This window comes from Mytilus californianus, unplaced genomic scaffold (assembly GCF_021869535.1).
Source record: "Mytilus californianus isolate M0D057914Y unplaced genomic scaffold, xbMytCali1.0.p SCAF_8, whole genome shotgun sequence".
Taxonomy (NCBI): Eukaryota; Metazoa; Mollusca; class Bivalvia; order Mytilida; family Mytilidae; genus Mytilus; species Mytilus californianus.
This window is the reverse complement of record NW_026262734.1, coordinates 74,469,403-74,486,881: the sequence shown is the minus strand read 5'-3', so window position 1 is coordinate 74,486,881 and position 17,479 is coordinate 74,469,403. Positions and strand designations below refer to the sequence as shown.

At 31.7% G+C, this 17,479-nt stretch overlaps 1 protein-coding gene across 6 annotated transcripts in view; it reads right to left on the bottom strand.

Moving 5' to 3' along the window:
* The window catches only part of LOC127712513 (beta-1,4-galactosyltransferase 6-like), an 85,107-nt gene that overhangs the window by 49,059 nt on the left and 18,569 nt on the right, over nt 1-17,479 (bottom strand). For 2 of the 6 annotated variants that reach the window (XM_052218985.1, XM_052218986.1), the window contains exons 3-8: nt 10,782-11,040; nt 9,851-10,080; nt 8,821-9,008; nt 8,110-8,232; nt 7,463-7,558; nt 6,709-6,847 (exon numbers count right to left, since the gene is read on the bottom strand). In XM_052218985.1, the coding sequence (XP_052074945.1) occupies nt 6,709-6,847; nt 7,463-7,558; nt 8,110-8,232; nt 8,821-9,008; nt 9,851-10,080; nt 10,782-11,040 (1,035 nt within the window). Of the gene's footprint in view, nt 1-283; nt 705-6,708; nt 6,848-7,462; nt 7,559-8,109; nt 8,233-8,820; nt 9,009-9,850; nt 10,081-10,781; nt 11,041-17,479 lie in introns of those variants that run through there. The other 4 variants (XR_007987114.1, XM_052218989.1, XM_052218987.1 and 1 more) reach the window with 4 other exon arrangements.

Genomic DNA, 17,479 nt, shown 5'->3' with positions numbered 1-17,479 from the left:
TGAGGTAATCAAACTAATATGGTTACGAATATACCTGCTCTTTTTATGTCTGGTTTTTTTACGCCTCATTGGTTTTTAATTTTTGATATACACAACATCCAGCTAAATAAATTTGGTATTTGTAAGTTTACAAGAACTCATCCTTATTTCAAGACAAAATGAACTCTAATATATGCACAGTGTTTTTACCTGAACATTATGCCATTAAGGAACGAGGCTCTGTTGTCCATTTTCCAGCATACTCCATTTTTTCAAAGAATGTCTTATAAATAACATGAAAGAATTCTAGTTCCTGTATCATCTCTATTGCGATTTACTGGAATGTATCTCCAGTCCACATTACCCTTTCACTAATACATTATTATTCACTAAACATATCAGATCTAATAAACGATAAAGAAATTGAAAGATATCAAAGCGAATAAGATACAGTTAAAATTGTAGAAAAACATTTATATTTTCAAATTGAATATGCTGCTTAAATGCTAGACACACAAGTGTAGTTAAAAACGTGTACTACTTTATTGCAAATATCTCCTTTGATCATATTTAAATATAACAAAAGTAGGTTCTTTTATAATTAGCATTCATGTCACAAGTCTGTTTCTGTGTCTTTCTCTTTATTTGCTAGTGTTGCCATCCAAAGTGAAAACGTTAATTCCTTGGAATCTGAAGAATCATATGTTTAACTTGATATCAAGGCTCTGAAATACAATCAAACATAAATATAAACAACATTTGTGTGTTTTTTTGCTGTGCATGTACAGATTTTGTGTCATGGATGGACATCCCATATCCTTTGTTTTTCTATTATAATAAACAGCTGCGCCATGAGCGCATGATACGCCTGTCGTCTTATGTGTGAATTTTTATGCAATAATCATAAATAGTTTCTGACATACGGTCTGACATGCGAAAAGCCCCCTTTTTTTTTTACAAAATACTCAATATCTCTAAAATAAAATTTTGAATCAAAACCAAAAAGTGTACAGATCTTAAGATTAATATAACTAAGAAGTGTGTAAAATTTTAAGCAATAATCATAAATCGTTTTTGAGATACGGCGCGACATGTGAAAAACCCCTCCCCCTTTTTTTACAAAATACTCAATAACTCAAAAATAAAATTTTGAATCATCACCAAAAAGTATACAGATCTTAAGATTAATATAACTAAGAATTGTGTAAAGTTTTAAGCAATAATCATAAACTGTTTTTGAGATATGGCGTGACATGTGAAAAACCCCTCCCCCTTTTTTAACAAAATACTCTATATCTCTAAAATAAAATTTTGAATCATCGCCAAAAAGTATACAGATCTTAAGATTAATATAACTAAGAAGTGTGTAAAGTTTTAAGCAATAATCATAAATTATTTTTGAGATACGGCGCGACATGTAAAAAAAAAAAACACACCCCTGTTTTAGTTACAAAGTCCCGTAACTGAAAAAGTTGTAATTTCATTTTCTTCAAAAAGTATACAGATTGTTTGATCATCATGAGAAACAACTATTTAAAGTTTCATGAAATTTGGATAAGTCGTTCTGATGTTACGGTGCGACATGTTTACGCCGGACAGACGGACAGACGGACGGACGGACGGACGGACGGACGGACACCGGACATTTGTATACCATAATACGTCCAGTCAAAAATTGACGGGCGTATAAAAACTAATAACTGGTATATATGTAATGCTGTTAAAGAAATTTAATTGTTTATGTTGCCACATTGTTTTTTCTGAAGTCAGTCAACTTCATTTATAACTCCTTTTTGTTTACCTTTCTATAAAACAAACAAATAACAGTAATATATTTTATGGAGCTCTGCCCTCTTGAAGTAATAACCCCGTAATGTTCTATTACAAGCAGTCGAAAACAACATCATCATATATAATTTTTTAATATTTTTTATGAAAAGTTAAATGACACAAAGAGACAATCAAAGTAGAAGTTCCCGATTTGCTACCGTACCAAGCGTAGTACGAACTGGGAGCCGTCTTTGACCTTTCGGAAATACTTGACGAATATACTTAATGTCAACGTATGTTTTATGAATAATAATCAAAAGTATTTTGAGGATTTTTAGCTGCAACTAGGTATTAATTTAGCTTGGATAATTGTCGTATTTATAGCAAACACTATTGTGTGTATTCGATTATGCATTCAAGCAACCGTTACAAGTAATCGTTGCACGTACGGATTATAATTTAAATGTATTTCCCCTGAAATTGCAGAGGCAAAAAGAAGCTAAAATATAAAGCTCATTTTAATCTATCTGATTTTCGCCCGTTATATGATTGATACAATATAGAATAAATTGTGTGAATTTTTTTGGTTAGGCTTTTAGAAAACATAAAAACATAGGAGCCACTTCAACAAACAAATTTAACCTCAGTAATAATGTATTAATGATGAAATAAAACTTCGCAGTACAGATTTCTCCAAATTACTCAAAAAATATATTTAAAATGTATACAAATTAATACATTTCCATATAGGTGATCAACAATGTTTATTAATAATCAGTATTAAATCTTCACATTTTCGTAGTTCACATTTTACAATATTTATTCTCTTTACCTTCATATGTTTTTCGGCATTTAAAGACAAAATCGTCGTATTTATCGTCCACCACTTTCGGTTTGTGTTTGCGTTAGAGGTTTTTCTCCTTTGCATTAATCTGATGTGTTAAGCTCTTTTCAACTGATTTTTATAGCTTGTTCTTATGTTGTACTTTTACACCACTGTCACAGGTTAGGGGAAGGTTGGCATCTTCAAATGTTTTTAACCCCGCCACATTCTTTATGTGCCTGTCTTTGCAAAGTCAGGGAGACTGTAGTTTAGCGGTTGTAGTTGGTTCATTTCTGTCATATTTGTTTTTCGTAAACTGTTTTGTTATAAATTAGGCCGTTAGTTTCCTCAATTGAAAAGTTTCATAGTTTTCATGTTAGGGCTTTTTACTATATGGTATAGGGATTTTCTTATTGTTGAAGGACGTACGGTTGCCTATGATTGCTAACATCCACTTCATTTGAACTTTGGTGGATAGTTGTCTCATTGGGAAAAAAATACTACATCTCCTTATTTTTATATTACAATGTATTAGAGATTTCACCAATAATAAAAGTACGAAGAAATGGTCAAATTATAATAAATAATTTAGTTAAAAGATTCGCCTGTAAACTCTTTCAAGAAGAGTGTCAGTGTAATTTACTATAATTATATGACAATTTTTCTCGTTCATTTTCATTTCAACAATTCTATATATTGGAGGGGTTTTTTCATCGGCAATAGAGTCGTTAATATTTATTTTCAATATTTTTAGTTTACTTTTTAGAATGCATTTCTAAAAAAAAATATTTTCAGTTGTTGATAAAAAAAAACATTAGCAGGGTGCCCTTTTCTCACTCAATATGAAATCCCAGCATTCTTATCTTTTCAAGAAAAAAACTTGTCATTGTCAAAATCTATTACTTAAATAATATTAACTTATTTCAAAATCATGCAAGAACTATATTGAAAAATTAACACAGTTTTGACATATAACCACCATCAGTAACACGTTTTTAAGAAATTCGATCGATCATAGAAAATATTTTTATTATTCATAATTCTGTTCAATATAGGAAAATATACTTCTAATATTTTTTATATGTAAACAAAACAAAAACAATACATTAAACAATAAAAAACGTAGATCTATATTTAGAATTTAAAGGCCATCTCAACTCAGTTCGTGTCAGGTCTGTTTGATTCACGCACTTGTGCACTAACTAGATAATTTTATATAAAATCACAAACAAAGTATTCTATTAACGGTGAAATCGCTATCAAATAAAAAGTTAAAAAAGTTAAGCTAGATTTTGCTGATATGCAACTTGATTTCTTTAATCTTATCATGATGAATAAAATAATCTCATGCATTAAATGATACCCTCAAAACAACACAAACGGTTGAGTTACGTACCACCTGTATCTGATACGTAGCAAATCGGGAAACCTCTAGTAGGAGTTTTAAAGTTTATAATTGGTGCTGACTTTACACTAGATACCTAAACATTTTATAGATTCGGAGGGGATATGGAATTCTTATACCAAATGTGGAACAATTAAAACCAGAATAATAAACGGATTTATTAAAGCTAATAACACTAAAAGATCAAAGTATTACAGATGTTCATTTACAAAACAAACTGGCCTATAGCTGCTATCTGTATAAATTGTTCGTGTTATTTTTATTGGGGACAGTCATATACAGGGAGAAGCGGGGTTAAACATGTTTGCGAGCGCTGAGTTATCCAATAACATTGGACAGTGTAACTAAACAACAACAAAAACAGTATCATGCGAGACAAGCAGCCCCTGACCAGGTTCTGGACTTATGACATGCAAAGGAATATGTTGCGAGGTTGAACTATTTAGTTAGATATCAAACTTTTTAACTTCAACCAGTGAACTAACAGACGATCCATAAAAAGAACGTGCAATTGAAACAGGGAAGACATTTCAAAGAACATTATACCGTATCAAACACAATACTTTACCCGTTGATAGGAAATCATGGACAAACTACACTCTAGTAACGGTTGTTGTATTTCATAGAAAATACACACATACATCAATAGTACAGGAAGACATAATCTTGAGCAATGCCCAGAGAACAGTGCAGAAAAACAATAACATTTTATCATAACTTTAAAATATAAATTCAATTTAGCAAATTGACTTTTGAATATATTAAGCAAAAGGATTTTTAAATAAAAATATCAGACTCATTGATTTAATAACAAAAGTTTCATTATAACCTCAATCAAAAAGTGTAAAACGCAAATGAAAAATAATTGAATGACGATTCCGAAACTTGTTAGCTTCATAAATATTATCAACATAAAAAGATTGAGACGAATTAAACAATTTATTAAATTCCTGGTGGAATTCTTTTAAATAAATCTCTATCATTGTGATATAATTAAGTCAAGTTTTTACAAATGAATTATGAATACATATATCCCTGCTTTAAACAATATTAGATGATTTCAAAACTACGTTCAATTTGACTTGAATAAAGTCTTTTTATTGATAATGCAAAGGGATGATAATGTTTGAATAGATCAAACTATTTAGCATAACAATTATTATTTCTATGAAAAGGTTTTAAGTACCTTAATATGTAAAGATATAGTATAGCAGCCAAGGAAACAAGGACGGACATTTTTATACCATCGGTCTTTTTGGATGGACGGAGACAAACTGTTACTATAGACCTGCTGTTGCCATTTTGACGGAGGTAAAAAGAGCTTCGTTCAATATGAATGTTTGATTTAGTAGGAATGAGTCGAGGTTCTTAAATTTCATGGGTATATAATTTTTTATCTGAATTGTTTACAGTGAACATATTGTCTAAACATATCCAGATATGATTGAAATATCTATTAAATGGTGTTTCGTTTATGTCTTTGTAAAGTTTTGTCATACATTCTGTTTCATAACAGTAATGGGATAGATCTGCCATTAGAGATACACAGTTAGTCCCTTCTGAACTGTCAATTATTCGAAATGAATATTTTGGAACATATTTAGGTGGGTTACTGGAAATTTTGTTTGAGATATGATTACAAAATGTAATACTGGTAGTGTACACCGATAATCTGCGATGGTGAAGTTATATTCCAAGATATCGTCTCCTTTTCGTAATACCCGTATCGTTACGTGCAGTAAGTATGAATCCGAATATTGTTTACGCAGACGAGAGATAATCACCGTCAAATAAGTATCACAAATCAGAAAAAAAGTAATCGTATCATAAATGGGACAAAGAAAACTGTAAAAAAAACTGTTGTGAAAAGCCTAGCAGCCTGTCATATACAACAATACTGACAATGTAAACTTTTAAAAACTACAGGTCATAATCAAGTAAATGTAAGATAACTCAGTATACACTCATAAATTGGGACGTTAGGGCAAAACCAATGATTGTGACAATAAATAAAGAAAAATCTAATTGATAAGCAAAGGCAAAGTGAAAGGAATGCAAACTTTAAAACTAAAAAACTAGCAGCACAAAACCGATTACGAATATGCATATGCAATATATGTACAATTTAAATATTTACATAAGCTCAAATAGCAGGAAAACACTTGCAGAACTTTCTATTTCTCCGTGCCAGTAAAAAGGACATTTATTTTTTATTTAAGCAATGCTAGTATAATGTTTTTATCATTCAGTACGTTGTTGTATTGAATTCATTTGCAAAATAGTTTTTGAATTCAAATTGTTTGTACGTGGACACCAAAAAGAACTGTGACTTTTTACAGTAATTGAAATATTGCCGTACTCTCATTACAGCAGCAGTAAACATTGAACGATGTACTTAGATATTAACCAAATATCTCATTAGTGTATGTGTAAATCTTTATTCAAAAATCAATTGGCTAATTGCATAATAAATTCTACTATATCAATACAATGCAATTATGGCAATTTTATCAATTTACCAAAAACCTAATATTTAATATATGACCAATTATGCAAAGTTGACACATTTTTAATCTAATTTATTGTTTACCTGTATATGAAATACCTTTCCCAGTAATTAAAAAGAGACCTGTGTCTCAGTGCAATTCTTAAGCCCAATAAATCTTTGAATTGCATGAGTTTTTGAAAATGTACATGAAAAGATTTACTTTAAAAGTAATTTAAGTTTAACCTTTCGGACGTTCAGCATATCTATATTTACGTATATCCATACATATAACTGTTTCAATCTTTTAATCAGTAAGTTGTACTTTAAATTGTTCAGTCCATCTCTCTGCCATATTTTATGGGCATACTTCAGTATTTTCAACCTAAAAATATAACCAAATGTCTTATCTCAACGCCACATTACTACATTGTCAATAAAACTGTGTTAATGATAGCCTTCATATTCAGTTATGTATATGGGTTTGAGAACTTACATTTATAAACATTGACCAATACGCTATAATGTAATGCTTTGTGACCGTTTTATTAGCGGTTAAAAACAAGACTATCACGTAAAGTTTCACCGGTGAGACAAGAACTTATACACTTACGAAGCAACCGAGTTAAAATCTGTAGTTAACATCTGATTTATGCTAGGATTCGTTTTGCTAAATTCTAATTTTCTTTGAAATATTTTGTGGATAGTTATTTGTCTATTCGTCTTTTATGTCTGTTATGGTGTTGTCCTTTTGGATTTAACGTATGTGTTTTATTTCCCCGTGATGTATTCCCTTTTTCTTTTTTCACACAAAAGTTATGGCACTAACAACGCATGAATAGTCATCAAAGCAAAAACTAGTTCTGGTTAATGAAACGTAAATTACGAAACAGTTTAAATCAATAAAGATATTTTCTCCGATACTGATACATGTATCATATTTTTTGTATTTCTTATCTTTTGTCAATCAATGTACGTGAACTGTAAAACGTCTACAAACCTATCATTCTTTTTATTAGCTTGCTGGTGTTTGATACTTCCACAGTGTCCAAATTCTTCGAATGGACGAATCAAACTGTAATTATTTTTCTTCATTCTGCAAAACAGAAGAAAAAGGAGTAAGAAATAACACTTACCTTTTGCAATTGCATGCTGTTAACTGGGATACATCTTTTCTTACTTATTTTTCATCGTTCTTGTTGAATGAGGCTATATAATACAAAACTTAGATTGACAAAAACCAATATTAGAAAGGGCAAGTCCATGGTTGAGTGAAATAATTTTTTGGGGATATTTACTGACTAAACCATCTGAAAATCATTGGTATTGATTTTTTCATTCAGTAACATTCTCGACACAAGCGGTCTATAGCACCATATTTTTTTCTACTGAATACTTCATCAGACATTTTCAACTCGGTTTACCTTTGATGTTTCTTCCGTCGAAAACGTTATAGAGAGGTTTTTATAGAATTAAACAGATTTTTTTTCTAAATGTTATTAATGCGATAAACTAACTACAAAATTACAGGAAATAACCATACATGTTTCACATGTTGTTTCATTTGCTCTAGAACATTTCCGGTATGTATATAACGCACTTTAGAATCATAAAAAATATCAGCATTTCTCTTCTCAATTATCTTACCTTGTAAACAAATCGTCGTCCTCGCCTCCCCATCCAAAATACTGGTTAGAAAATCCGTTTATTTTCTCATATTGAAGTTTTGAAAATGTAGTCACGCCTCCAGCAAAACCTTTGTATGGCAAACTGTAAAACAATATTGTATATAATATTCGAGTAGATTTGAGGCTCTGTTTTTTAAACTTTAAGTATTTTTCATTATATCGCCTGAATCCCTAGAATACACAATCTTTATAACAAACCATTCTTTTCTGTAAAATTACCATTACATTTATAGATTGTTGTATGATTGATTTGACAGTTTATTCTTTGAATATGTAAAAATTGCTAACGACAATCAGTTGGTATTATAAGGTACTAACATTTTATTTGGAAACAACTGTACCAATTTAAAATATTAAGTTTAGCCTAGATAAATAAAATTCAAAATGATTAAGTACAATTAGGAATAACTTTTTACCATCAGTTTGGGAAGAATGTCAGTGTTCCTTTGATCAGATAATCTGGTCATTTCAGAAACCCATATACTCGGCTAGCTTGTATCATAACCTTGGGAAGGAATTTCAAACTTTTTAGTCGTTAGTTGGTATTATTTTTCAACGATTATGGAAACAAAACGATACTAAGTCTCATACGGCGATGTTCAAGAAGGAAGAAGAGTTTTTAAAAGATGACTTCACTAGATGGTAATCTGCTATAATATGTTTTACTTACTTATATTTGAATTGCTGAACTTTGACTGCCATATGTATAGGATTGTCGGCACACGTATAAAAATTTCTATCGTCTTCTGGTAAAATGTCTAGGTCGTGTATAACTATACAGTCATACTTCATATCTAATATGGCTTCTTTAAATCCAATATTTGACAGCATACCTCTGTTAAAGGGAACACCAGATGTCTATAATAAAATATAACCAATTACTCGCTCTTTCTCATGCAAACATGTATGTCATGCATTACGTTATCTTACCCATACCATAAAGTAGAAACAAAAATGTATCTGGCACTAGGTACGATTTAAATATTATTTGATTTGTTTCAAACATTTACAAAAACAAAACACTGAAATAATATATCGTTACTAGCTGTCAATTCGGTTCAGTTTTGTCAAAATAAACATCGCTGAAGTCAATAATTTAACATCATTTGAATCAGTATTTATGAGACTTATGATTTAACCTTTGTTGGAGATGTGGTGCGCATGATCCAAGCATATCCAAGCAGTGATCGAAATGAATGTCAGTTGAAAAAGCGAAATCAAAAAAGGTAGCAGCTGGAAGACCACTTTCGTTGATTGATTTTACCAGGAAAACAATCAGTCTTATACAGGTTGTGAGTAAATTATTTACATTTAATTAATTTGTTTTTTTATTTAAGAAATGAGAGCAAACAGAACTAAAATAATTGACCTTATACAGTTACACTTGCTTACCTGTGTATTTGTATTTTTTTGTTTATCCATTTGGTTATAGTTATAACGGGGTCACATGCCGCATCGACAGTTTTCGTTGGTCATGTCGATAGTTGATCAGATGGCGTCTAGTCAAGAATACAAGCGAAATGTTGGTACTTTATAACGATTTCAGACATTGTGTATTGTTTTATATGAAACTTTTGTATCAAACATGATCAGTATGTTTTTATTCTTTACTGACGCGTCTATTTCTTTATTATATTTTTTGTCATTAACAGCTACAAACTATATAGTTACATCAGTTTGTTCAATATGCCAATACTTACTTGCTCTACAATGTAAATACCAAATTCTAACTGTTGTCTGTATATCCTAGGTATCACATTATTTAAGAAAATTTTCATCTGCGGTTCTCTGTCTCTATAAGGTACAATAATTGCAACTCTCTGCTTGGGTGTGCAGTTTGTCGGTTTATAATGTCCATCTTTCATAAATGTGAAAACTTCATTTAGGTCTTCTAAATCAAAAACAGTTCTATTTAACGTTTCTCGTCCATCTGAAATATAAATCAGCTTTGACAGAAAGTTTCGTTATGAGGTGGAAGCAACAAGTACAATTCTTTAGATTCAATAAGACTCGCAGCTACAATATTTTCATTATTAATAAGGTATGCCACTGCTGGTGAATGTTTCGTACCTTTGGATATCACCAGCTCAGTAGTTTCACTTTTGTGTTGACATGAAATATTGAGAAGATCATTTTCTAAAAATTTCCTGTTCATAAAACGTTTACTTTAATATTAAGGTCAAAGTAAACGAAATCGAAACTATAATAGACTGCGTTGAAAAAAAAAACCCATTGATATCGATAGAATGAGTCATTCGTTGTTCTCATCATAACTGTTTGACAATTCATATTAAAAGCTGTTACCATACAGAGAAGCTCGCCGCCAAATATCCAACTTACATTCTTATGACGTAAATAATTAATGAGAATATAATGATCGCTCGCAAATGTTTTTTTTAATACAGACAAAACAAATCGTTTCAGACAAACTGGAATTAATAACGAGGGAAGCGCACAAAATAAACGCCTGACAATTGGCCCACAGTCGACTAATGTGACGTCCTGCATGCAGTGATTATACCAAGATGCTCTTTCATGCTTCAAGATATTAAAAAAAGTCTTCCATATAGTATGTTTATAAGAACAATAGATTTTTTTTCTTTTACAGAACTATATGTATTATAAACTTACGTAAATATTTTGGTGGCCAGGAACATCGTTCTAATGTGTTGGTGAAATTTCTGTCATGAAATAGTTGAGTCCATATAAGTCTTTTTGAAACTGTCTGACTGAATGTTTGTTGTATTATATCTGACAGATTCTTCATATTCCCATGTATTTTTGAAATTGAATGATAAAACTTAAGATTAAGTGCATAAACAAGAGTCGCAGAGACCAAAAGTCCGATGATACAAGCATTGTAAGTACCTTCACAACTGCCAGCAATCTTCTACAATTAGAATTTACATATATATTAGACAAAATAATTGACTGTCATTTTCAAACATGTTAATATGATATGAATATGCACTTTACTTTATACAAGTCCGACAAGGTTTTGCTAGATTTTTTTACGCGCTAGTTCACACTTTAACAGTCCGCAGGAAGACAAGTTAACCAACCCTTACACATTATTTTGACAACGATCCGACCCGTCTCTGCTCTTACTCTATGATGTAACGTGCTTTACGGAAAATCATCAAGTACTTCAATTTCCACGTTAACCCGAATCCAATACCACCCACATTTTATAGGCATTATTAAAATTAGAAGATGTGGTATGATTATCAATAAGTCAACTCTTAACCAGATACCAAATGACGTAGAAGTTAACAACTATAGGTCACCGTACAGCCTTCAACAATGAGCAAAACCCATACCGCACAGTAATCTATAAAAGGCCGCGAAATGACAAATGTAAAAAAATTCAAACGAGAAAACTAACGGCCTGATTTATGTACAAAACAATAAATGAGATCATCACGAGATTTAATAAGTTGGTGTCTAGTCTAAAATACGCAAGAAATGCTGATACAGCTAATGTCCCCCTTCAAAGAGGATCTGTCAGAATATTTTTTTAAAAGTCCTACTTCGAAAAAAAAAATCCCCCCATTTTAGATTATTCTGATTCTCGAATTTATTCTAGGTATTTATGAGTGAAAACCTTTATACACATTTGTAAAGGATATGATAGAATTAACGTTCTATCTCTGGGACAATAATTAATATATAATGTTTTTAAAAGTCCACCTTATGTGAAAAAAATGTCTCCCCATTTTACATTTATCTGATCATCTAACTTATCTAAAACATTGAGTGATAACCGTCATACAAATTTGAAGAGGATCTCATAAGAATGAGTACAATATCCCGGCGTCTAGAATTGATATGGGACCCTAATAAGTTCCCTTACAGAAAAATGGTTCCCATTTCAAAACTCCAAATTATCGAGCTCATCTAAGGTTTGATGAAACTTTTCTGCAAATTTGAAGAAGAAAGTAAAATCACAAAAATACTGAACTTCGAGGAAAATTCAAAAAGGAAAGTCCCTATTCAAATGGCAAAATCAAAAGCTCAAACACATCAAACGAATGGATAATAACTGTCATATTCCTGACTTGGTACAGGCATTTTTTTATGCAGAAAATGGTGGATTAAACCTGGTTTTAAAGCTAGCTAAACCTCTCACTTGTATGACAGTCGCATCAAATTCCATTATATTGACAACGATGTGTGAACAAAACAAACAGACACAATAGGTAAAAATGTCACAAATAGGGGTACAACAGCAACATGAACCCCATGCACCAAAAACTGGGGGTGATCTCATGTGCTCCGGAAGGGTAAGCAGATCCTGCTCCACATGTGGCACCCGTCGTGCTCATGTTATTACAAAGCCGGTAAATAGTCTAATTCGGTAGGTCACATTCGTGAAAAGGGAACGGGATTGTAGTTACGACATAAGGAACATATCCGATCTCATCTGTGGAACGGATGTTCCATTACGGTCAACCAACTCGTGATGGCGTCCGTAAAATTTACGAAGTGATGATTTCAACTGCACCATTTGGAACTCTTGGTTGAAAAATGAAAAGATCACAGTTGGGAAGCTGAAATCATCTCTTTTGTCGTAATTTTTTTGTTTTCAACCGACCCTCATAGTCAATTTCTAGAGTCCCATATTTCCTTACACGATATATATATACAACTCGTCTAAACATCAGCCCAACAATGTTAGATCTGTAAATCTGCTTTCGCAAATTTTTTGTTCTTCCCTCGCCGGGATTCGAACTCTTGCTATGAGATATCGTGACACCAAACCGCCTGCACTGTATCCGACGCGCTAGACCACACGACCACCTAGGCTTCACAATAATAAAGCTTTCGGTGGCCGGGTGTTACCTTTCCTCGTCAGTTTTAATCTAGCGTCGTAATACGGTACATGATATATAAGGCATGAAGATGGAATTGTTACAGATCAGCTGAAATATCTATTGTAAAGGATCCTACAAATTAATGCAAGATACAGTCACAGAAATAACTATATTTATAAGTACGTCTGAACCAGTGACAACTCTACAACAGATTTATCCATCGGATCACCAGCAGTGATGGTGATACATGGCTGTGTACATTCTGTATATACAACTCGTCTAAACATCAGCCCAACAATGTTAGATCTGTAAATTTGCTTTCGCAAATTTTTTGTTCTTCCCTCGCCGGGATTCGAACTCATGCTACTGAGATATCGTGACACCAAATCGCCTGCACTGTATCCGACGCGCTAGACCACACGACCACCTAGGCTTCACAATAATAAAGCTTTCGGTGGCCGGGTGTTACCTTTCCTCGTCAGTTTTAAAAATATTTTAACAAATCGTATTTGACTAACATCTCGAACAACTGATGTTCTTAAACCCTGCTGACTGCCATCGACGATTGCCAAATAAATTGATCACGAGATGTAACATGGATCTTAATTATTAATTTAATACCATACAGAAAACAATAAACTTTCGGAGAAGATGGTATACCGCAAACATGAGGTTCAAACATTTGTACACCATATCCGGATTTCGACAATTAATGTCTCTTCAGTGATGTTAGGGATCGAAACGGTATTTGGAAGGCCATATAATTTACCTCAATTTAGAATAGACTCTTGAATTTTAAAGAGTCGAAATAGGATGAACGGATCATATAAACCCGAAGGAAAATATAATACAAGCCCAAACGAAAAAATATAAACAAGTCTAAATTGAAAACAACGTTCAAACCTATGATTGCGTTGGATAAAAACCGCAGTTTTTATACGTGTGCATGTAAAACTAATTTCTTGGTAGAGGGGTCTAAATACAGCACAAACAACATTTTCCAAAAGACCAAAAAAGTGAAAAGTATATTTTAACAAATCGCATTTGACTAACAGGTCGAACAACTGATGTTCTTAAACCCTGTTGACTGCCATCGACGATTGCCAATTAAATTGATCACGAGATGTAACATGGATCTTAATTATTAATTTAATACCAAACAGAAAACAATAAACTTTCGGAGAAGATAGTAAACCGCAAACATGAGATGCAAAAATTTGTACACCATATCCGGATTTTGACAATTAATGTCTCTTCAGTGATGTTAGGGATCGAAACTGTATTTGGAAGGCCATATAATTTACCTCATTAAAGGATAGACTCTTGAATTTTAAAGAGTCGAAATAGGATGAACGGATCATATAAACCCGAAGGAAAATATAATACAAGCCCAGACGAAAAAATATAAACAAGTCTAAATTGAAAACAACGTTCAAACCTATGATTGCGTTGGATAAAAACCGCAATTTTTATACGTGTGCATGTAAAACAAATTTCTTGGTAGAGAGGTCTTAATACAGCACAAACAACATTTTCCAAAATACCAAAAAAGTGAAAAGTATATTATAACAAATCGCATTTGACTAACAGGTCGAACAACTGATGTTCTTTAACCCTGCTGACTGCCATCGACGATTGCCAAATAAATTGATCACGAAATGTAACATGGATCTTAATTATTAATTTAATACCATAGAGAAAACAATAAACTTTCGGAGAAGATGGTATACCGCAAACATGAGGTGCAAATATTTGTACACCATATCCGGATTTCGACAATTAATGTCTCTTCAGTGATGTTAGGGATCGAAACGGTATTTGGAAGGCCATATAATTTACCTCAATTTAGGATAGACTCTTGAATTTTAAAGAGTCGAAATAGGATGAACGGATCATATAAACCCGAAGGAAAATATAATACAAGCCCAAACGAAAAAATATAAACAAGTCTAAATTGAAAACAACGTTCAAACCTTTGATTGCGTTGGATAAAAACCGCAATTTTTATACGTGTACATGTAAAACAAATTTCTTGGTAGAGGGGTCTAAATACAGCACAAACAACATTTTCCAAAAGACCAAAAAAGTGAAAAGTATATTATATATATATATGACACAGATACATTGCAATTTTATTTAGATAGACCTGTTAATCAAATATATAAACCTTTTATATGTAAATATCGTAACTCTGTCAATATAGAGACAGGCAGATATTACAATGTAGATAGAGAAAATAGGTTATGTACTATGTGCAATAACAATATTGTTGAAGATGAATACCATATTATTTTAGAATGTAATTGGTATAGTGATGAAAGAAAACAATTATATTAAGATATATTATTGGCAAAAACCATCCACTTTTAAACTTGTTCAGTTGGTAACAGTTCACAATGTGAAAGAACTTTATAATTTAGGTAAATTGTTGTTCAATATCTAAAAAAATCCGTAATATGTAGTTGTATTCCTCATTTATCATATGAATTTGTCATTCTCCGCCATATGTGTATTTTGTATAATTATTGCTATTAATATTACACTGATGCATTTAAAATTTAATGTAAAAATGTATATTCCAAGAGCTATATTACTTTTGAATAAAGTTTTATTATATTATGATACATTAAACATAATAATGTACAACCAATTATACTCTGTTAAACATCGGGAAAATGTTTTAACTGACAAATTTTACAGAAGTTTATGATAGATGTTTTTTGTTATGTTTTTCATTTGTCAGGTTGTCTTGTTCACAAGTTCTCCCGGAGATTCAATATTATGGATAACTGTTGTACTCGTGTTATTATAGGCATGAAATTATGTTCTGTTTTTACGTCTTATTTTGAAATCGTTAAAAAAATGGGGGAGCTGATTGCCGAAGTCAATAAAAGCACGTGTTCGACTTCAACTTTTTTCTTCGTAATTGGATTTCAAATTCATTTTTTTTTACCTAAATTTTCATTATCATTTGCTGAAACGTTTACAATTAAATAAAGCAATGAAACGTCTATCATGACCAAGTGTTCTCCGTATATGTAAGAGAATGATAATCCCTTTCTTCGTGATTAAGTACGAGCGTTAGCGAGTACTTATCATGATGAAAGGGATTATCATTCTCTTACAAACTTAGAATATTGTAAAGTGCTCAAGGCTCAACTCTAAATTGGTTTTATTCAAGAATTTGTTTCATTGTCAGTGCAATGTTTAGGTTATAATTAATGGATGACTTCCCTTTTAGGCATTTCATTCATGTATTGGTCTTAGTGATGTAAGGACTTACTTTTGATTTGGGAAATTTTAATAAATTGTGTTTAGACATTAGATGACACAACGTTACAATGAAATTGTAGAAATTGCATAAGTTTCCTAATTGTGAGTATGAGTGTAAAATATGTAATATTTTAGTGAGAAATTATCTTTTTGTTTATTTACAGTTCAATTTAATAAATTCAAAATCAGAGTTACGACTAAATTGTATTCCACAGCCAATTTCATTCCAGCTCTTTACATTAAATACTACTTAATTAAAATTTAAATGTTGAAAGAAATTGCTTTTTATATGAAATCCAAACGTATGTACCGGTATTTCGGAAATGACTATTCTTACTAACTGCGAATACAGTAATCTGAGTTTTGATAAGCGTAATACATGTAGCTAAAGATTTAGTTTATATTTTTAAGTTTTATTTTTAAAAGTTTTTGTTTTTGTTTTTGTTTTTGTTTTTGTTTTTGATATTATTTTTTTTTTGGTACTTTGAAAGTTCTAAATATTCACATAATAACACAAACGGTATCAATTGTACTGCACAAGTAAACTTCAAACTGATTCTGATCATTTTTGTTTGTTTCAAAATTCAACTTTCGATCAATAATCCTTAAAAATGTGCTTCAGGCAGTTGTAACTCATTTAAAAGAAATTCTTTGTTTTGAACTGTAAATAGGCCTAAACAAAAGGATAATCCCTTACTAAGAACATGATTTACATTCATTATTCACAATTAAGGAACACCAAATTCTACACTTTCATTGGACGAGAGCACTTTGCAATATTCTAATGTCAAGTGTGTCGATCTACCTGTACAAGTGATTAGCGATAATTAGCCGGATATCCCTCAGGGCTTTGAAATTGTAATCAGGAGGACCCTTTGGATTATAATACAATAAGGGTTGCGCAATTACATGCAAAAAGTAAAATAACGAAAAATACCAAACTCCAAGGAAAATTCAAAACGGAAAGTCCCTTATCAAATGGCAAAATCAAAAGCTCAAAAAGACATCAAACGAATGGAAAACAACTGTCATATTCCTGACTTGGTACAGGCATTTCCTTATGTAGAAAATGGTGGATTAAACCTGGTTTGATTATAACTGCTAACAAAAATGGCGGCGGCTAGCGAAACGAAATTAAATTTTGACACCACCTTTCAATTATAGCGCATGCAGTTATTTAACAATGGCGGTGCGCTATCATAAAACAGGTCATGGAGATCCCTGTCTCCGTGAAAAACGTTT